Raw genomic sequence first — 22,247 nt, 5'->3', positions numbered from 1 at the left:
TGAATTAGAAAGCAGCAAGCTATTTGAATGCCTTGTTCTAGGAGTCACCGTTATGAGTGTAAATATGGATGCAGCCAGTCATGTGTCTGGGCTCAGCTGGACTGCTGCTTGTGTGTTGTGGTTTTGTGCATTTTCTTATCAAATTCTATGGATAGTTTGAGTTGGACTCCCACTTGGGATGTCCATGGTACTGGGCTTGTTTCAGGTACCCCAAGCTGCATTCACACCTTGCAGAGAACATTTTTTTTTAATGAGAACATTTATTATTTGTAATAATAGTTTCAAACATTTGTCATGCGTCATGTGTTTATACCACTTCTTTACACAGTCAAAGTCCAACTTACCCTTGCCAAACAACAATTCTAGCGGGATTCTGGAGCATTTTATAATTGCACCAAAGTTACCATGTTGTCATGTGCACAGGTCCAGCTCTTGTGGGCCTGTTTGATTTCCCCTCCAGCCAGTCTGAGTGCCGCTCAGAACCGACTGTCTAGGTTTGACCAGGCCTGGACCCCAGTGGTCCACCTCTTGCCCTTGAGCCATTCTACAGATGGCCATATGTGAGGCGTCTGCTCCACACTACCAGCAGCGCCGCTGGTCCGCCGGGGCAACTGCCCGACTTCAGAGCCGTCTTTCTGGGCTTAGACCACAGACAATTCCCCACAGTGGCTCCAAACGATGCCTTTCCTTAGTCCTTCACCCCTAAATGCGAGCGCGATTCCTCCTCCTCCGCAGCCTCAAAGTGCCAGGAGTGCTTTTCTGTCTCTTGTTTTTCCTGTGTGCCGAGCATGAAATGGATAGAGGGGGGAACGAGAGGAGAAAAGGAGGAGAAGAAATAGCTAGCGAGTGAAAGCCCAGTGGTCAGAAATGATGTACTGCGCAGCTCCCAGGGGCAGTGGATGGCAGTTTGTGCTCTAAGCTGGGTTTGCTAGCTCAGGTAAAAGATCAAATAATTGGCAATGGATGGCTTAGGGCTGTCCTTCCTTCTTTTTAGGCAGGGGAATCGGAGCAATGCACATTAAAATGCCCTTCATTATCCTCCTTAGACAATATTTTGTCTTTGCATATTTTCAAAAAAAAAAAAAAATGTTTGTTTTCCCTCATATTATGTGACGATCAATAAGCGTTTTTCTCAAAGAGCCAGTTTCTCTGAAGTCCTACTGACACTAGTAAGTTGTTGTAAACATGTTATTGTTGGTTAATAGTGCTCTCTGGTTGCCCTCTGTGGAAGCTTTGCATCAACACATGCTACCTGGACGTTCATTATTACCATAAGCCTGTTGTGCTTTATCTCCCCCCCTGGTCTGTGAAATTGATAAATGCGCTTAAATACGTCCTGAACTTCTCTGGGCCTGAACTAGCCAAGAGAGCAATGCCTCGCTTGTTTTTTTGTTTTTTTTAGTTTGTTTTTTCACCATTGTCCGTGCGCCGACGGCCACATTTGGGCTGTGCGCTTTGATGAATGCGGTCCACCGGTGTTGAGTGCGAGCCAGCACTCTCGTTTATCCACCCCCCTTTATTACTGGAGGCGCTTCGCCGAGACCACCAGGAACCTCTCCACCCCTGGCGTTACCCCCTTTTTGCCTTTACTTATTTATTCCAAGACACATCCAACCGTCCGCACGGCCTCTGGAGAAGGCCCCAGTTAGCATCCTGAGGGAGCTCCCTCGACTGCAAATAAACATCTGTTATTCAAATGGATGTATTCACACAAGGAATCACGGGCTATAAAGCGTTGAGGGATGAGATGGAAGTGGTGCATGGAGAGAGGTGGTGGGGGGTAGCAGCAGCATCTCAGAAAACAATTATACACTATTGACAAAGGAGTAGAAGGAGAAAGAAAGAGAGATGGAGAGCGAGGATTCGCTACAGTCATTGTGTTTTTTAAATGAACTGCTGTCAGGTCTGGCGAGACTGGAGACTCTGTCTCCACGGCAGGCGGGGTGTTGGTACACCTGGTTCTTTCTTTAGATGTTGTGGGTGTTTGTATAGATGCGGCCCAGGGGCCCCCGGGCATCCTGCGAGTTTTCTTGCTGCTGCTGCTGCTGCTGCAGCCCTTAAAAAAGAAGTTGCTCATCTGCAGAGTTTGATTTGAGCCAGTAAACAAAGGACTTGAAAGTCTGACTCTGTCCTTGAGAAGAGTTGCTACCTGCACGCTGTTACCTGTGTGCTGTTTAAAGACATTCTGAGACTGTGTGTTGGTTTTGCATCCATCTTCTTTTTTTTTTAATTGATGGAAAGTCACTTCTAAATCACATGATCCCGATCTTATCCACCATGATGTTTTTGTCTCTGAGAGTCCTGACTGTACAGGGTCATTGGAGTGAACTTGACACCATACAATGCGAAACAGAATCTTTTTACTGAGGAGAAAACACTCACCTTTGAGGAACACAAGGCGTGTCGACTGTACGACTTATGGTGTCACATCAATATCCTAACATCCTCTGAGGCATGCATTAGAAATCCTAGATGACGGTGGCCATCTTATATCCAACTCCCTTCCGTCTGTGTCCTCAGTGAGAGGGCAGAAGGAACCTCTTAGCAGGTTGGTGCACAGCGCATTGACTTGGACATTAATAGACAAAATCTATAGCAAAGGGACGGGCTTCCATCTTCCTCTCCCTCACCGAAATTGACTTTATTTATACTTGCGAGTATTGTATGGCTCTAACCAAATGATCCTAGTATCAGACGGTAAATACCAGTCCTCCTTTATAGCAAGGCCAGTCCTTGCGATGGCCTCCCCCACTTTTAATGGAAGAAACATCTCTTTTATTTAATGGAAATTATAGAAATTGTTTTCCTTTTTTTTTTGTGGTTTTGAGGTTGTGTAAAAGGTTCCCAGTTGGGCTGTGGAAAAACAGGTTGATGAGGCAAGCCACTGTAATTCGCCTGAGGATTCCCTGCCGCTGCGGCGTATGGAGTTGGGGAGCGGATGGGAGGGGAACTAGGTGTGTGTTTCAGGTGCTGCGAGTCTCACTGGGGCCTACCCTGATCCTCCGCCGGCTTCTTTGGGCTCCTAATAATAACTTGAAAGTGCGGTCTTGAGCATGGCTTCTCTTCCTCTTAATTAGCCTTTAGCATGAATACAGCTAATTGCACAGAGCTAATTGGGCTTAGTATCAGTCCTTGTCTGTAAGGATCCCACCCCACCCCACCCCCCACCTTCCTTTGTACCCCACCTTCTCTCCCGACGAAGACAACTCCGCTCACTTACCTTGGGTTGTATTTTGCTTGTCACTTAGCGCTTTGATTTCTAGGTGAATGATGAGCTATTTAATTAGTGAGAGTCTTTTTATACCTCCATCTCAGTGGGGGAGAGATTGGGCGGATGTCAAAGTTAAGGTAGGCCTCCAACATGAGATGACTGAGGGAGCATCGGGAGGGGCGCCGAGGCTTAACATGCTATCAGTGTGTTCTCTGGGAGGAATTACCCTGATTGTGTGGGATAATGTGATGTAGGCCAGGAAGGCTTACTTTAGCTCAGAGCAGCCTGGTTATATGAGGCAAGAGTTGTCAAGGGCATGATAAGTTTTTTTTTTTTTTCAGTTTTGTATGTTATGGATGTTCAAACTTGTCACCAGATATCAGGAATCTACTTCAGAAAGAAAACTGAAACCCATGGAGCCATAGAACAGTGTGTGGAGAACTGAGGTTGATGCTGTCCCTGCACACACTCTGTAGTGCTTGTCTGTGATGGTGCTTTACTCCTAACAGAGCCAACCTGGAGGAGGAACTGGATGTGCTGCGGGTGCAGGCTGCCATGGATCGCACCACCACGCACGAGCTGCGTCTGTGCCTGGAGCAGGAGTACCAAGGTACACACACACACACACACACACACACAGACACTCTCAGCCTACAGCTTACACCTGGCTTGGTGAAACACTTTTTAATGGAATGCCTTAGACCTGGTGCCTTACTGCAGGTAGCGTTGTATCACGTGTGCCTACAAGATGCTTTCACAGACTGAGTGAGTACAGCAGCACTTTTGAAACTTGACACACTCTGCTTTTTTGATTGTGAGATCAAACCCGTGGGAATGCAAGTGGAGCTCACCCTCAGGGGAGAGACTTCATGTCATTTCATTCTCATCACCTTGTGTTTGTCAAACACTGCGTAGCACACAATGTCTTTAATTAACAGGCTCAATAATGAAGATGTCCACTCTGTCTTTGATTACTCGGTACCTAATGAAGGGACCAGTGCTGGATGTGAAGCACAGCTACAAAGGCGCGGTTAATTATAGAGCCCGCTTCTACCCTTCCCACAGTCAGTGATTTCTCACATCAGACTGAGTGGCTTCAAATTAACGATTTTCAAACATTTAACACAGACGTGTCTGAAATGGGCTACAATCAGCTCCATTTTCTGCCACAACTTGGTAATAACACCTAACAATCACTATGAGTGGAACGCCACATTCATCCGGCACGGGTAGCCTCTTGTTAAGTGAGCCGTTCCGTGGAGGCTTGTTAGTGGTGTTTGATGGCGGATGGAGGCATGGCACTGGCACTGCTGCCATGGCGTTGATTGACCAGGCCGTGAGTGTGTGGGTTTGTGCGTGGAGTGAGGCAGACCGCTTGGCCCTGAGACGGAGGCAGAGTGAGGTGAGTGTCCTAACCCGCCACGTCCAGCCTCTCAACCGCCCAATCCATAAAACATGCGTCAGCATTGACTCCTACAGGAGCCTCTGCGACCCCATCAAAGGCCGCCCGCTCCTGAGGTCCCGTCTGTTCGGAATCACAACCAGAGCGGCCAGATGAAAGGCCTCAGCATTGCATGGCGTGTCCCGCCAAACTACTTTTTTTTTTTTTTTTTTTGTATCTCTCTTTTCTTTCTTCTTGAAAGTAGGCATTATGCAAGCAACAACTGTGAGGCTGATCCCCCCTTCCTCTCTCCCCGCTCCTCTCCATGGCTGATGGAGAGACCAGAGCTCCACTGAGCAGAGGAGCATGTTTGTGCCGCGCCTGTACACACTGGTAAACAGCGGCCGCGTCTCGGTCTGTGTGTGTGTGTGTGTGTGTGTGTGTATGTGTGTGTGTAGGTGTGTATGTGTGTGTGTGTATGTGCGGTGCTGCCCTGGCAGCCAAGGGCAGGCTGGCCACACAGCTCCTGATCAGACCTGACATGCTCAGGAGACAAAAGAGACGGCTAATTTAAAGTAACAAACTTCTTAAGGGGCCGTCTCAGACAGGAGAGGGGGGAGAGAGAGAGAGAGAGAGAGAGAGAGAGAGGCGCCAGTGTAGGAGAGGCCGAGAGGAGCAGGAGTCCAGCGTGTCGAGCCCTTCTCTCCGCCTGCCCAGAGGTCAGCTGACCCAAAAAGTCTGGTGTCTAAATATTTCAGGAAATTTCCATCCAACAAATGAGCATCTGTGTCAGCCATGAAAGTTTTATAAATGGGAAGCAGGTGAAAAAAAGTCTCCTGCATTCCAATTTAGTCTTTTCCTCTTGCCTAAGCGCGTGCAGAAAGGGCACCGGATACAAATGCAATCCTCATTTTATTCATTCGCAGCAGGTCCAAAATTACCCCACACCCCCCCTCACAAGAAAACAGAGCTTTGAAGACGACATGGACTTCCTGAGAGTTCACGCACAGCCCTTTAAAATGTACTGGCTGAGAGTTCACGCACATCCCTTTAAAATGTACTGGTACCTGGCACAACTGCTTTGGGTATGATTGATTGAAGGATTTGACCCCTTGTTAAAGTTTCCAAGTTATTAAAGAACCATTAAGAAGTCATCAGAAAAGATGAAAACACAGCAGCGAGATCTTACCCGCCACGCTCCACTCAACTCTTCACAGTTCTCTCTGTGCGCCAAATTTGCCGCGGCCGAAGAATAGACGAGTGGGAAGAGAATAGGGACAAGAAATTGCTTGTAATTAGTGATAATTGGCATCATTTAGTCGCCTATTTCTCATTTCTGACTTTATTTTGCTGTCTGGCCGTGTGCTTTGTTCCCTTTGTCAGAGCTGCTGCGGAGAGTGGCCACGCAGCAGACTGAGGTCAGCAGCAGTACGCCCAGCAAGCCCAGCGCCCGCCGGCTCCAAGAGTCCATCCTCAGGGTAGGCCAGCGCTACACTCACACCCACAGCAGGGGACAGTACTTAGATAGATAGATAGATAGATAGATAGATAGATAGATAGATAGATAGATACTTTATTGATCCCCTACTTAAAGGTGCTCTAAGCAATGTAATACTTTTTTTAGGCTAAAACATTTTTTGTCACTTACAGTAAACATCACCTCACCATCCGCTAGCTGCCTGTGTCCTGAATATACTGTAAAAAAACGCAGGACAACCCAGGCTCCAAAAACAGCCACAAAACAACTTGGCCATAAAAAGATAGATAGATAGATAGATAGATCCATCCATCCATCCATCCATCCATCCATCCATCCATCCATCCATCCCCAAGGGGAAATTCAAGGTCTCAGTAGCATACAGACATCACACACAACATGCACTTACAGCAGAAAGGGTAAATATAAGTATATACAAACAAAACTCCACTGTACAATAGAGTCAGTAGAAGATAAGAAAAACTAAAAAAAAAGCTAAATACTAAATATACTATATAAATTAAATTAAAAAAAAATCCACAGTGTGCTTGGGGATGATCAAGCATGAGACGCTTGCAGTGACAGGACCGGGACTGGCCTGTAGTTCTGTGTGCATGGTAAGGTGAAGAATAAGGTCTAGAGACCAGCATAAATAATATGGACAAATAAGAGAGTAATGTATAATGTAGACAAGGTAATATAAAAACTATGACAGTGCAAGAATAGGTTGAGGTAATAGGGTTACAGCCATTCAGTATTGTAGCAGAAGCCATTGGTCATGTGTGCTAATATAGCATGAAAAACAGTGTAGCAGTAAAACAGCAGTAAAACATTAGGCTGTGGACAGTAGGAAAAACAGTCGGAAAACAGTAGTGGGCAGTCAGTACTCAAACATGGAGAGGCAGACAGACTATGCAGACAAACAAAGTGTTCCAGCAAATCACTGACGAGATGCGCATTTAGGAGTTTCAATTGCACAGGAGGGAGGGGGAGGATGTAGCGAGCTAGCTTTCTGTTTTGTTTAAACGTCAACAGAAGTGATGTTACCCAGCATCGCTTAGAGCGCCTTTAACACACATGCCCAGACTGGACCAGAACAGCAGTCCATGTGCGCCTTTCCTTTACACTGCTGTGCATGTGACACCAGTACTGTATGTGTCAGCGTGGTTTTGTGGTCTGTGCAAACCTAGGTTACTTATTGCAGCTACACTGTACACCGGCAAGACAAGCATTGTCATCTACTTTGAGCCCTAAGAGCCGTGGAAAAATCTTAACCTGTGGGCAAAATGCTCTTAACATGTTCCCAGGTCGGGGGCATGTGGTTGAACAGGGTCTGAGGGTGAGGGAGCGCAGTGCCGTGACAAGCCGCAGCGCCCGAGCGAAATAGTGTGAGAATAATTCAGAGCAGATGATGCCATTGCGAGGCGCGCCAGCAGCTGCCATATGGCCAAGTAATGGGGCCTGTCATCGCCTTTATTACTGAGTGACAAGCACCATGTTAAATATAAAAACCTACAGGGGCAGGCCCCTGCTAATGCATTCACACAAACGCACAGTAATTGATTTTTTTCTTTTTGAGTGGGATGGGGCTCTGTGTGTGTGTGTGTGTGTGTGTGTGTGTGTGTGTGTGTGTGTGTGTGTGTGTGTGTGTGTGTGTGTGTGTGTGTGTGTGTGTGTGTGTGTGTGTGTGTGTGTGTGTGTGTGTACCAGCTTTTTTTTTTTTTTTTTTTTTTTTTTTTTTTTTTTTTAATATCTTTCTTTCTTTTTTGCACTCTGTTGTCAGCCAGCCAAGAAGGGGGCTAATTTAGTTTGAAAGGTAACGTGCAAAAGCAGAGGGCAGTGAGAGCACTAAATAGAAGGCTGTGATTAGCCTGGGGGTATAGACCCAGCAGGCATCCCCCCCTCTTTAACACTCGCGCGCTGCTAAGATCTGACAAAGAGACCAAAGCGGCCTCTTTTGTGTTTAGCCACGGGTAGCGAGGAGGAGACCCGTGCCAGAGCAGAGCTGCCCCAGGACCACGACCCCGCAGCACCAGGGCTCGTCTCAGTGAGGCCTGACAGCCACAGCTTTATCTGGCCTTTTGCACACACACTGTAGAGCGCTTCACGCCTGCTGCCTGCCACCTTAAAATCAGGACATCTTAACTTTTCCCGGACTGCATTTTTGTGTGAGAGGGGATTTTTTTTTTGGGGGCATTTTCTCAAATTCTAGAAATGTCAGATATAATTGGCGTGTGGGTGGGTGAGGTGTGAGTGTGCCAGTGTGTGATTACCGTCTCTGCTGGTCTCCATGCAGATTGAGCAGCTGGAGAGGAAAATGGAGTCCCTGGAGGAGGAGACGCAGCAGTTGCACCAGGACAACCAGGAGCTGCAGGAGGCCAACGCCGCGCTGGCCAGAGCCCGGGACGACCTCCAGGCTGCCCTCCATCGCCTCTGTGCCCAGAGGGCCGTACAGGAGGAGGCCTCCCAGGCCAGAGCTGCTGCCGAGCGGGAGAGGCTGCTAGGCGAGGTCCAGGCTCTGCAGGCGGAGGTGGAGGCCTTCAGGCGAGAGGCGGAGGGGGCCGACCGAGAGGCGTCTCGGGCCAGGCAGCGGGCACTGCGGCTCAGGCAGGAGCTGGGCGTGGTGAGGGCCGAGCGGGACTTCCTGCGCACGACCGTCACCCGGCGCCGAGCCAAGGGCCCAGTGGCCCCCGTCAGCAGGATCAAAGTCAGGAGCGCGTGGAGCCGAGCTCCCCCGGGCCAGCACAGAGCCAGGAGGAGAGCCAGCCCAGCCAGAGACGGGTGGGAAGACCTGAGCGCCGACAGGTAAACACACACAAACACACACACACACACACACACACGACTGCACACCCTTGGACTCTTTCATTATCTCTCTGTCTATCCCTCTCTTCATGTCTCTGTCTCTCACATTCGCCCTCATTATTTTTCCTGGTGAGGGGGACAGTGTGCATATGCAAAGTGTAAGCAAAAGGCTGATTGAATTTCAGCCTCCTGTCTAGTTGGTATTCAGGAGCGCAAATAATATATATATAAAAAAAAAAAACGGAGGCAAGACGAAGACGGAGGGGGAAAAAAACTGTCAGATCCTTTGAAATATCCTGGGACGCCCTGCTCGCAGCTTATTGACTGAAATTTGCATGCAGAATTAGCCACCTCTCCGTGGCGGAGTTGAACCGGTGCCAGGGAGGCGGACGGGAGTGAGCCGGCGCTCCGAGATCTTCCGGCGGAGCCATTTTCAGCCAGTCATGTGCGCTGGAATTGACAGTTTGGCAGGTTGATTTAATTTAGTGCTCCTCTGCATATTCACCTCCTGACAGAAAAGGATTCCCAGGCAAGCCTCACCAGTCAGTTCAGTTATCTTGTGACACGTCGATCCTGAGATGAGCCGCCATATCTCTCTCTCTCTCTTTCCCTCTCTCTCTCTCTCTCTCTCCTCTCTCTCTCTCTCTCTATCTCTTTCCCTTCCTTTCGTCTCTCGCTCTTCCCACCCCCCACCCCTCCTTCAAACACACATACCCACTCCCCTTTAATTCAGTTAGATCAATTTTGAATGACCCTCCTCGGCTCACTACCAGATGTCTACAAGCTGTTTAACATCCTCTGAATTAACAACCATCCACAGTAATTATTTCATGTATGTTTTATAGTGAGGCAGGGCGGCAGGGCTTTGCCGACTGATGGTTGGCCTGATTTGATTACTGACGCTTAGCTGTGCTGATATTTACTCTCCCCCTCTACTGTGCTATTATACCCCCCCCCGCCCCCGCCACGCTGCAACCTGCCCCGCCCTGCTCTCTCCATCACGCCGGCGTCTCCCCAGACCGTTCCCCCGCCGGCGCCTTAATGGGACCACTGTACCAGGCTCAATGTACCGCTGCCGCTGCAAATCAATGATGCGCGCCTAAATGGGCTTCTCAATATGTTCGCTCGGCACAAAGTGCGATCCGAGGTGGAGCAGAGGGGACACGGGTGCACACACTCGTACACACACACGCGTAAACAACACACACACACACAACACACAACACACACACACACACACACACATAAACAGCCAGTGCCTTTATTGGACCATGTCTTTGTCTTGTGCTTTGCAGTAGCAGTCAGTAAGATCTGAGCCTATGGTGGAGCAAATGCATCTTTTCTGCTGGTTTATTCTACTGAACTCTAACCACTGATCAGTAGTGTATCTACATCTACTGTCTCTTATTGAACGCACGCCAGATTCAGGGAGCACTGTGATGCGTCACACCCCTTGCAGGGCTTAAATTTCACTGCGGGATTGCGGGTATTGCGCATAATTTGTTCAAGTCCCGCAACTCTAGCCATCATAATGCGAGAAATTCCCGCATACACTTTTACCTCCTGTCTGATGACAGCGTGGCGTGGAAGTGGGGTGAAGGCAGTGCTATTGACCGGACGGATCAACTACCGAGTTGAATTGAACATGGCCTCATGCAGACGCAGACACACACACACACACACACGGAGAGAGAGAGAGAACAACTTTGCCTTCGCCAAAATAGGCTACTACGCAACGATGGCAAATTTTTACATCTGGAAAGAGCTCCTTGGTAACTATCCTGCCAGCTCAGGTCACGTCAACACTTGATCCCAGAAAGATTGTCTTCAACTTGTTAGTTTTTTGAACATTAATTTTATCTAATAACATAGAAAACATAATGAATTGCATCCACATATACTTATGCACTATGCACAACTTGTATTCACTAGCGACTAGCCTAAAACCGTCAGGCTGAAGGGAGGCTAATTACTCTCTCGTATTTTCTTAAAGTGACAGGCACTCAATTACACCTACTCATCACCAATGTGCACTCAATTAGACCTACACAACACATTAAAGATATGCCTAAGTGTTATAGCTTAAACGTCAATATGAAGCATTCAAATTACTAAATATGTTTAGCTACTAGTAATTACTAGTAAAATGCTATACATTATTAACTAAATACACTCTATATAAATTAACAAATATATGAAATAGAAACATAGCCTATCACATAAGCCATAATTTTCAGTGTGTGTGTGTGGAGAGAGTCAAGCAGAATCTAGGATGTCCACTGTTGAATGATCCCACTACAGTATATATTACTGATGACGTCAGGGTGTTGGGGGGGGCCCCAAAATCAAACACTTTTAAAAAGTATCGAAGAAGTATCGAAATTGCAATCCCCCCCCTCCCCCCTAAATTGTGTAAATCCCCCCTACATGAATAACCTAAGGGGGGAATTCCCCCCCATTTTGAAAAATGAATTTTAAGCCCTGCCTTGCCCTAACAGCGCGAGTGCTTAGAGACAAACACACAAAATCAACAACAGAATCCATTGCCGACGCGGACCAGGCCAGCAACAAAAGCATTTTTAGCAGACGTTTGTCACTAGGTTTAAAATTTGAACTCAATTCACTTTCTAATTATTCACATCCACATTTATTTCAAAAGCTAATTTCTACCCAGTTGTCTGCAGATGTGGATGTGTAGCACTGTGCCTGAATTCAGGCGTGGGCAAGATTGTTTGAGATTTGACAATAGATAATTATATACAGTGGTTAACATTGTTTTCTGATAACTTCAAGCAAATAAATCTGCCTTGCTTTAAAAGGCCTTAACTTGTCTTTGCTTTAAACCTGTGGTCAGAGTGAGTGGCTCCCATCTGAACACAGAGCAAGTCTTCATATGCTCCTCTGTGTGGAGGTGAAGCCCTCCACCCCAGTGTCCTGCTCTTCAAAACTCACTGTGTAAATGTCAGCATCTCCTCAAAGAGCCTTCCTGTTCAACTGATGCCTGGACCTGTGCCTGTGTGCGGGGGCTTGAGCTAACTGACCGGCTCATCTCCCTCTGTTCCTCAGTGCTAGTGAAGAGGAGTACTCCGACAGTCTGGACAACGCGCCGCCCAACACAACCCTCCGTAAGAAGACCATTCACAGGGTTGGTTGGCTTCTTCCAGCATCCTATTTTTTCTCTGCAGACCTCACACCTTGGCAAATATTTGAACATCACAATGAAAATCAGACACACAGTCCCTTTTGCATGTTATGTGGAGTATGTCTTCATTTTAAAAGCCTTAGCATTGGTATGATATAGCCACTAGGGATGTCATGAGAACCGATACTTTGGTACAAGGTCGAAACTAACATTCTTAAAACATGACTCTGGCTGTTTTTTCGAAGGTACCAAAGTACCATAGGTACCAGGAATGGCATTATTTATTTGCCAACCAAGACAAGCAAGTTACTGAGAAATAAAACATTGTATAACCTTACCTGATAATCCCACTATTGAAATAAAACATTGTATAACCTTACCTGATAACCCCACTATTGAAATAAGACATTGTATAACTTTACCTGATAACCCCACTATTGAAATAAGACATTGTATAACTTTACCTGATAACCCCACTATTGAAATAAGACATTGTATAACTTTACCTGATAACCCCACTATTGAAATAAGACATTGTATAACTTTACCTGATACTATAACCCCACTATTTTGTTTTTATGTCCCATCCAGCCAACTAGTTTCAGATAGCATATTAGTTTCTGCCTGCTTGATAATAAATAGCTTGATTTTCCAGCAAGCCTGAGATTTTTTTTTAATTGTTAGTTGGTTACACTGTTATGTCATCAATCTGATCAATTTCCTTGTCTACTGACCCAATATTTTAGGCTAACTAAGAGATCAGCCTTGATGGGATACCAGCACCCTTTGTATAGATTTCATCATGTGTATTTCCTGTGACTTGTACCATCATGTTGACTTTTAGTTTTGCTGTTGCTATAGCCAAGAAGACAGTGGGCTGCTAACAGTTCTGCCAATCATTATAGGCTCAGGTGAAATGATAGAAATTAAAATGGAGGAAACTTGGGACAAATGTTCATACTAAAATCACATTTATTCAGAAACTATGCATAACATTTTTTAGTAAAATAAACATATAAAAATATTTTTGATATTTGGGGATTACGAATCATGTCATTGCACTTGTATTGGTATAGACTACTTATTTTCTGGTATGGTGACATCCCTAGTAGCCACTGTTTACTTCAAATGAATGACGGGTAGAAGTAAGTTAGTTTTTGGGGAAAGGAAAATAGTGTTCTGCCAACTGTAAAGCGCAATGGATTTGTGTTTTGGAGACTGTTAGACAGGTCCTAGATGCTGGAATCCTTTTTTCCAGAATAACAGTTATTAACTGTTTTTGGGTTGTGGAAGGAAGCAGATGTGGTTGCAGTTTAGCATGTAGCTCAGCCCGAGTGCGAGAGATCAGCGTAGCATTCGCTCCCGGGGTCCCGCGGTCCCAGCGCTCCTGCTCAAACCCACCCCCGGCGGGGAGCGGATCCAGAGATGGGGAGAGGGGTGGGGAGACGGACGAGCCTCTCGCTCGGAGGAGAGGAAAGGAGAGGCGAGGCGAGGCTAGGCGTCAGGAAGGGGGATCGGGGGAGCTGTCAGCGGCCCCTCAGATCCTCACAGCTCTGCCCCCAGCGAGCTCATCATCCCCGCCACCTCTCATCACCATGACAGCGGAGCGCCACGCCGCTCGTGTCACACTAAAGAGCTTCCGGATGAATCCGTGATCAAACCCGAAGAGTGTGCGCAGGATAGAGAGAGAGTGAGAGAGTGATCAAAACCTTTTAACGGGTGCTCAATACAAAAGGGAACGAGGGGAGGGAGGGGGGGGGGGGTCCAGGGACCTCTTTGATGTGACTACAAACGGTTTTGCCTGGGTGTCGCCCTGTCAGGAGGCATCACGTTGTGTTACGTTAAACTTCTTCCCCTCCTTCTCCCCTGATCCGTCTTGAGCGTGTCATGTAGTTTCCGTTCCCGCCCCTCCCAGGTGTACAGGTGCGCCGGCGTTGGCGGCGTTGGCGGCCGGGCGTCCCTGGCAGAGCTGCCTGCAGAGGAGCAGAGCGTGGCGGAGCCCCCATCTGCACGCTGCTGTGGTAAATCCCCCCCCCCCCCCCCCACGCCTCTCATGCTCACTCAGCCCTCACACACCTCTCCTGCCGCACTGATTAGTAATGCCACCCACCGACACACACCTCACCTGGGAAGCCAGCACCTCCTCCTCTCCCTCTACTCCATGCACTGTCCTGTCAGCACCTCCTCCTCCCCCTCTACTCCATGCACTGTCCTGTCAGCACCTCCTCCTCCCCCTCTACTCCATGCACTGTCCTGTCAGCACCTCCTCCTCCCCCTCTACTCCATGCACTGTCCTGTCAGCACCTCCTCCTCCTCCTCTACTCCATGCCCCTGCTACCTCCATGCACTGTCTGTCCTGCCAGCACCTCCTCCTCCCCCTCTACTCCATGCACTGTCCTGCCAGTGGGGGACCTTTATTAAAGAACTCTGTGTGCATTACTATGTTATTATAGAAAAGTACAGTTGTAGCCACATTGTGTGATTGGTTTAAAGGGGTCATCATTTGTGATACTGTAACATTTTCAATTGGATTTGATATTTTGTCACTATGGCTACCTGTGGAAATGAAAGTAGTTGTCATTGTATTCTTACATGGTTAATGGTACATTGTGCAAATTTATGCTGCATGATTGTTTTCACTTATTCCGCTGAAATAGAAAAACTAGCCTATAAGAAAAGGCATGGGCATTTTTTGGACATTTATTCAGTAAAGAAGCCCAACTTGTAGAGTAAACTGCACTTTTGAGGAAAGTATTGTGAAAGTTCATGGACATTTCATGAAGAAAATGGGTGGGGAAGCCTGTATTATATATACTTTGCAAAGCCCTCATTTTCTTTTTGCAATAGCACATCATCTTGAGTTTTACAACTACTCAACTAAAATACAAAGGGAATTCATTTATGCTGTCTCTTCCTTCAGCAGGGCACGAGGGGCGTGCGAGAAAGAGGAGGCTGCGACCGAAGGCCGCCTGCGCGGAGACGCGTCCGCGGGTGCTGGCGCTCCGGCAGCAGATCCGCACGCTGCAGCAGGACCGGCGAGAGGCCGAGCAGCAGGCCCGCCAGCACAGCCACGCCTGCCAGCAGCTCCGCAGCCAGCTGCAGACCACCGCTCAGAAACTGGCCAGCAGCAAGCAGCTCGCACAGGTCCTCCAACTCATCTCACCGCTCCACACCGCTCCACACTACAGCCCAGTGCACTGCCCCCTCACAGACGCATGGAGGTGGAGGAGAGGGGGAGTGAGCTCTCCTCCTCCTCCTCCTCTTTTCCCTTTTTCCCTCTTTTCTTTTCCTGGGGTCTTTGCAGAGCAACTGATCCTTGGCCCTTCTCATGCTTAATAAGTGTGCGGATGACAGGCCCAGCCCTCGTGAGCAGAGGGGTCATCGTCACAGGGCACGACGGCCCACTCACTTCCCCTTTCCTTTCCTCCTTCAGTCTGTCTCTCTATCTCTCTTGTCACACTCACACACACACACACACGCACACACACGCACACACACACGCACTCTGATTTTTTCCTCATACATTGTCTCTCTGACTGGTTGCGGGGAGCTCCAATTACGGGCCATCCGCTCACACATGCAGGCGTGTGGAGACGCAGTGGCCACACTGTTCCTGGCGCTGCGCTGCTGCTGAGCTGCTCATCTGTGTGGGCACCAGCGCTCCCACCCGCACACACACTCATTCATGTTTTACAGTGTGTACTCATGCAGTCCCCAGCCATCCATCAGCAGGACTGCTCATAAACACACACACACACACGTGCAATACACACACACACACACATACAGTGCACACATTTATAGAAATATTTTATAAGTCACATACAAACACATTGTGTGGACAAAACCATAACAAAAAATCTAAACAAAGTCGCAGCATTGACATAAACACAGATTCACAATCAGGAAGCACACACACACACACAGACATGGACTCTGGTCTGGGTCCTCTGCTCCCTGCTGAGATGGCTGCGTAGTTAGTTGGACAGGCAGCAGACAGCGCTGGACAGAGCGGGCAGGTCCTGAAATGCTGAGGCCACTGGAGGCCTGATTAGGAGGCTGCCGCGTGCAAGAGGTCAGAATGGCCGCTCCTCCAGAGGCCTGCACCGGACCCCAGCTCACTCATACACACTCCCTCTCTGCTTCCCTCTCAGCGGCTCTCACTCCAACTCACACAGTACACACACACACACACACACACACACACACACTTACATATACATTTACATACATGCACACATACAGTACATACATACATGTACTGCAGAATTATTCACATTATACAAACACTAACAGTTGTAACTGACAGTTGTAACATTATACAAACACTAACAGTTGTTACTGGCATAGACCCAATCATTTCTGGATGTATTCTCATTCAGGCACACAATCATCACACATGCGCACGCACGCACGCACGCACGCACGCACGCACGCACGCACGCACGCACGCACGCTTCTACCCATCTATCTACAAACAGTCCTGCTGCATTAATGACGTGTGTGTGTGTATGTGTGTGTGTGGACGGGAAGCTGCTCAGTGAGTTTGTTTGCTGGCCTCTGCCTGCTGCAGTATTAATGGTGAGCGGCGCAGGTCTGCCAGAGCAGGAGGCTTGATTTCCAGGAGGCCAGGAGGTCCTGTGCCCGCACACTGCCCCCTCCAGCCCTCCACGCTGCATCAGCCTGCCTGCCTCCCTAATTGGCCCTAAGGTGGCACCTCCGTCGAGGCTGTCGTCAGTGGAGGAATGACAGCGGCGGCAAGACGGGGCATCATATGACGCGAGTCCGTCGGGCGAGTAGGTAGGCAGGCAGGCAGGCGGGCCAGACAAGGAGGTGTTCTGCCCCACGCAGGCCCCCACGAGGGGAAGAGACCCCCCGCGAGAGCGTGTATCTGCGCGAGGTTACAGCATGTCCTTAAAAAGTGCCGGGTTGAACATGCCCAAGTTATGTTTGCCAAGTGCTCTGCGGCGAGGCACGGGAGAGCATTTAGATTGCAAACCGCCTCATCTTTTTTTCTCCCTGACCCTGCAAACACGTCCACCAACTTCATCGTGCCCTCAAGCAAGGAGAGCAGTAACGTGGAGCGGGGCTCCTGCTGTAAGCCCGTCGAGGTTCCAAGCACAGAGCGGGGTAAAGCTTGACTTTGGGATACACTGATAGGCTGCATCCTCTCAGCACGGGGCCCCAAGGCATCACAGAGCGACACAGTACTGGGCCGTTTTTACTCAACCAGAGGGCCCTGTGTCCTTGGCTCTCTCTGCTGCATGTCATTTGGCTACACAGGTGGGATGTTTTTGGCAAAAGTTAACTTGAATATCCACAGAAAATCACTGGATCTCTTGGTGTGTGCGTTGGTCCTCTTGTCCTTCAGTTTCTGGGCTAGTGTCCCCAGTGCAGGTGCTGTTAGTGTGTCCCTGTTACGGGGCGGTGAAGCCCAAGCTCTTGAGGTCTAGGGGGTTGCATATTAACTAAAAGCCTTCCGCATTCGCAATGCAAAAACAAAACACAAGCTGCTTTCAGACATGTCCTCCGCAGTATATGTGGGTCTTTGTCAAACGGAGGTCAGACCCTTCAGGTGATTCAGATATGATGCTAACATGCGGACAATATGTGTGAACGACACTGACGCACATGAACAGGATCTCCACGTGGTTGAACAGGTTGAACGTGGTTGAACACACACATGAACAGAATTTCCGCATGTTCCAAATGCCCAGTTATGTTGTTCAGATATATGGCCCAACCGCTTGACATCCGCAGAATGCGGGGACTTATAACTATGTCTGAAAGCAGCTACAGAAAGAACCGAACAGCTACCCTACACGCTAGCCCTACGTGTGGTGCACAGACTTGTAAGTAGGTCCTAACCGTGTGTGAATGCATGTGTGTGTGTCAGCTTGGCAGGAGCCAGGAGGAGAGCGGTCAACCTACCCGTAGCGTGCTGGCACTCCCTGCCCCGGTGCTCCTCGGTGCTGGTCCAGCACATGCGTCTTTGTTTGTATTGCGTTCAAGTTTTTATTCCAGCACAAGCATCTTTGTTTGTATTGTGTTCAAGTTTTTATTCTGGTATTCCCAAATGGTGGTGTAAAAATCCAAAAACAGAAGTCCACAGTGTCCTAATGCCACGGGGTATGCAAATGTGGCCACACAACAGAGGGAGAAACTACTGTAGGCCCTGCTCCTCCATCCGGCCTCATACCAATTGGGCTATGTCTGTTCATTGTCTCTGATTGCAAGGACAGGTGTCTTTTGCCCAATTAGCCACAGATAGTGACATCACTGAAGCCCCGCCTGTAAATCAGTGCTTGCCCTACCATGTGACCCTAACCTATCCTAACAGTCCCTCTCCACCCCCAGCGCTGCACCATAGCCATCCCTTTGCCTCGCCCTCACCCTCCTCTTGTGCTTAGCGTCCACAGGGCGTGTTTGTCTAAGCCCAGCGTCTTCCTAAAAGCATTCTGCCAGCAAGCCTTAAGCGTCATTAGGGGGTATTAGCAGTGCAAAATGTGACATGTTCGCTGGGGCTCGATTGTGACAGTAGCGTGAGCTGAGGCTGTGATGTTTTTTAGATGAGGCGGATTCCACCGCCACCGCTGCCAGTCTCAGAGGCTGGGGGAGAGGTGAGCTGCTGCCACTGATCACGCCTGCCGACGCTGCCACTGCTGACAACCTGCAGCTGGTGGCTGCCTCCGTGTGTGTGTGTGTGTGTGTGTGTGTGTGTGTGTGTGTGTGTGTGTGTGTGTAGGCTTTTCTGCCGTGTTTGCCTAAGTGGAACATGTGCACTACAGAAGTACGACACTTTCATCAGTCAATCATGCTCTCCATCCCAGTGGATGTAGCACACGCACACACATTGTCACACACTCATAGGCCCTCCCATGACATGCACATTGATTTCAACAAATTGTGTGTGCATTCGCTCTCTCTCCCACACACATACTCATGTAGATATACACTCACTGCTCTGTGTGTGTGTGTGTTTGTGTGTCTGTGTGGGGGGGACAGCTTTATTAAAATGTCCGTTTGCTTCAGGGCTGTAATTGCAGGTAGTCTTTCACACTGACCCTCAAATGGTCGCCTGCCTCTTGTTCTCCGGCCGCCTATTTAAACCCACCAAGACAGGCCCCTTTTGTACACCTTTAATTTAACTAGGGCCATAATTGGAGATTGGAGGAAATTAGCCATAATTGGAGGACTTTGTGCCACTCACACTTGTGTAATTTTTTTCCTCTTTCTTCTGGTTAACATTTCTATGCAGGGATCAGGGGGGACAAAGGAGGCTTAGGCAGGAAACTCAGTTGACGTTGCCCTGGTGACAAGTGAAACATGCATCAAGGTAGTTCCTCCACCCCAGAGAGACGGTGGACTGTGCATATTAATGGATGAGGGGAAGGTGTCGGCAGAGGAAAGGCATGATTTGAGCGGGATTACCAGGGTGCTACCCCTCTCTTTGGGCACCTGAGGGGGCTTAGCAGCAGCTCTCCCGACAGGCAGCCCTGTAATCTGCAGGTGTGAATCTGCCGCGCCTCCGTGTTTCCCTTTTAGGAGGGCTCGGGATTACCACCGGATTAGAGGGGTCGGAACACGGCTGGCTGACAGGAGAGAGGGGCTGGATCAAACGCCTGGCAGCACACATCCACCCCCGCCACTCCCCAACACTGGTAATCCCAGTGGCAGAGCGCTCCCCCACCTATGAGGCAGCCGTGTGGCAGGCATCAGGCTCTCCTGACAGGCCACGGCCGGAACGCTGAGTCGAGCAGACATAAGCCAGGGTTGAGGCGGATGCTACTAACGTAAACGGTGCCGGTGTGGATAACTTTGAAGGGAACGTTGCCGGCGTGGACATTATCGAAGGGAACATTGCTGGTGGGAATGTTATTAAAGTGAACGTTACTGGAGTGTAACTGACCTGTCGGGTGTGTAGTAAAGGTTAATAAAGGAGGCACAGCTGAGGTGAGAGACTGTGTTAATGGAGTTGAGCATTCCTGGGATGAACTGTGTGTGTGTGTGTGTGTGTGTGGGGTATGAGTTCTGCTCTCTTGCTCGTTCTTCGGGCTGTGGGTTTTTGTTTATAATTACCGTGCCGTATTTGTGCTGGCTGCTATTTCCAGCAGCTCCTCAGTGGCACTGGGAGAGCTCCTATCTTTAGAGGGGCCGGGGCTGTCAAGCCCCTAATGGCGTGTGCAGCCGTGTCGTCTATCAGCGCAGCACCAAATGGCCCCCTGAAATCAAACCCGGAGTTTACTGGAACCGCCATCAATGCCACTCTTAATATCGCCCTGCCGTCCCAGAGCAGAAGAAACCTAAAACAAAAAGGATTCTATTCAAAGGTGTCAGCAGCAGGCCAGCCATCAATAACTCCTGTGTGAGGGTGGCGCATCCAAGGGCCTCGGAGACCTTGTGGTTTTCCCTAACAAACCATGTGTGTGTGTGTATGGGTGTGTTCACAGGCACGCGGTGTCACATTCCCCCCTCGTTTGTCCTCCAGAATAAGCATGATGTTTGATATGTTATGAGATCAGTGTTGTGGCGATGACGCGGGCAGAAGTACTGTATTGAGTTTATTAGGCACGGCTGCAGCAGGGAGGGAGGACGCAGGAATGAGAGATTTATTGTGCACACAGTGCTCCGTGCGGTTGGAAAGCCTTTTATCCAAATCGGATCAAAGCCCATTGTGTCATTCAGTGGAGCCATCGCTCCGTAATTAACTGATTACCTCCGCTTACGGCTCCTCGCCTGCTCGACACTGATAAACTCCCAGAGTGCACTGGGACGGGCTGGAGATGGCTCTATTACAGCTGCCAATCACAGCGCTGGCAGGAGAGGAGAGGAGCGAGTGGCGGGGAATGGTCCTGATGTGGCTGCCTATTAGTGTGAGTGGGGAGGATGCTCCTGTTAAACTCTCCCAATGAAGAGCCCCTGGCGCCATCTTACTCTGATTCAGGGGATGAAGGGACGAACCGCTAGTCTTTTTCCCTCTTTCTGTACCTGTCATACTGCAGTCTGTTTTATTTTTTCAGTCCTTACTTACAGTATCAGCATGTACAAAGAGGTGTACATGAGATTTAGGAAATGCCAGATGTGGCTGCCTGCAAAAAATAGTTGAATATGGTAGAAATGGAGTACAATTTATGCTAAACAAAATGTATATACAGGTACAGAATATTTACCGTTTGTTTGTTTGTGTGTGTGTGTGTGTGTGTGTGTGTGTGTGTGTGTGTGTGTGTGTGAGCAGAAGCTAAGCACTGAACTAACTGGCGTGGAGCAACAAAAGAAGGTTCTGGAGATGGAGCTGGAGCAGTGGAGGCGTGTGCAGGTCCAGCTCCCACCACCACCGGCCCCTCCAGTCCAGCCGGCTCCGGCCCCCGACCCCAGTGGCCCTGCCCTCAAGCAGCTGGAGGTGGAGGTCAGACAGCTCCAGACCAAACTTAGGGTGAGCACAGGCCTCCCCTAGCCCCTGTTAACTGCAGAGCGTTCAACAACATGTACTCCTGCTTAAGTCAGAAATGTTGTTTTTAAATATATGCATTGATTATTACCAGTTCTTCACTACAGAAATTAATATTTTTAGCTTTTTATAAAAGCTGTCAAACTTTGAATTCATTTCATTCAATTCATATCATTGAAGATTTCATTTGATCCTATTTTATTATTTATTTATATTTTTACCAGTACATTTTCGACAGAATTTAGTTCTTTATCTGACAGTGACATGATAAGCATGACTGGCATCAAGGATTAAAAGAGCAGCTTGTAGCAGGGAGCGTCACCAGTTTACTCTAAATCAGAGGCATATGGTGATGAAGCTTTGTTCACAGCCCTAGTGCCTTATTGCATGTGTCGTTTAGGAAGGAGAGAGTCACCTCCGCAGCTGTGTGTGTGTGTGTGTGTGTGTGTGTGTGTGTGTGTGTGTGTGTGTGATGGGCTGTCAGAAGCCCTCTAGCTTACTCAGGAGAGAAGAGCTCCTTTCAACCAAAGGCAAGGTGCACACACAAATTTCCATCATCGGGATGATCACAAGCACCCTGCCACCCCCCCGCCTGTCATTTACAGCCATCAGGGGATGCTCCTCGCACATCAGTGTGTGTCTGTCTGTGTGTGTCAGCGAATCTCTGTGTATGCCAGCGTGTGTTTATGTGTGCGTGTCAGTGTGTAGGGAGAGAGAGAGAATTCCAGAGACTGTGAAGTCGCTTGAGAGACGCTTTTACTTTTTGTAGCTCATGCAAAGTCC

At 48.8% G+C, this 22,247-nt stretch overlaps 1 protein-coding gene across 6 annotated transcripts in view; it reads left to right on the top strand.

Moving 5' to 3' along the window:
• Window positions 1-22,247, top strand: part of cntln (centlein, centrosomal protein) — a 79,063-nt gene that overhangs the window by 37,767 nt on the left and 19,049 nt on the right. For 5 of the 6 annotated variants that reach the window (XM_048253099.1, XM_048253107.1, XM_048253123.1 and 2 more), the window contains exons 14-20: window positions 3,721-3,821; window positions 5,976-6,070; window positions 8,366-8,874; window positions 11,941-12,019; window positions 13,932-14,037; window positions 14,937-15,160; window positions 21,252-21,449. In XM_048253099.1, the coding sequence (XP_048109056.1) occupies window positions 3,721-3,821; window positions 5,976-6,070; window positions 8,366-8,874; window positions 11,941-12,019; window positions 13,932-14,037; window positions 14,937-15,160; window positions 21,252-21,449 (1,312 nt within the window). The remainder of the gene's footprint in view (window positions 1-3,720; window positions 3,822-5,975; window positions 6,071-8,365; window positions 8,875-11,940; window positions 12,020-13,931; window positions 14,038-14,936; window positions 15,161-21,251; window positions 21,450-22,247) is intronic. The other variant, XM_048253115.1, reaches the window with a different exon arrangement.

The sequence above is a fragment of the Alosa alosa genome, chromosome 1 (assembly GCF_017589495.1).
Source record: "Alosa alosa isolate M-15738 ecotype Scorff River chromosome 1, AALO_Geno_1.1, whole genome shotgun sequence".
In the NCBI taxonomy this organism is placed as follows: domain Eukaryota; kingdom Metazoa; phylum Chordata; class Actinopteri; order Clupeiformes; family Clupeidae; genus Alosa; species Alosa alosa.
Note: the sequence above shows the minus strand (reverse complement) of the source record. Positions and strands in the feature narration are given on the sequence as shown.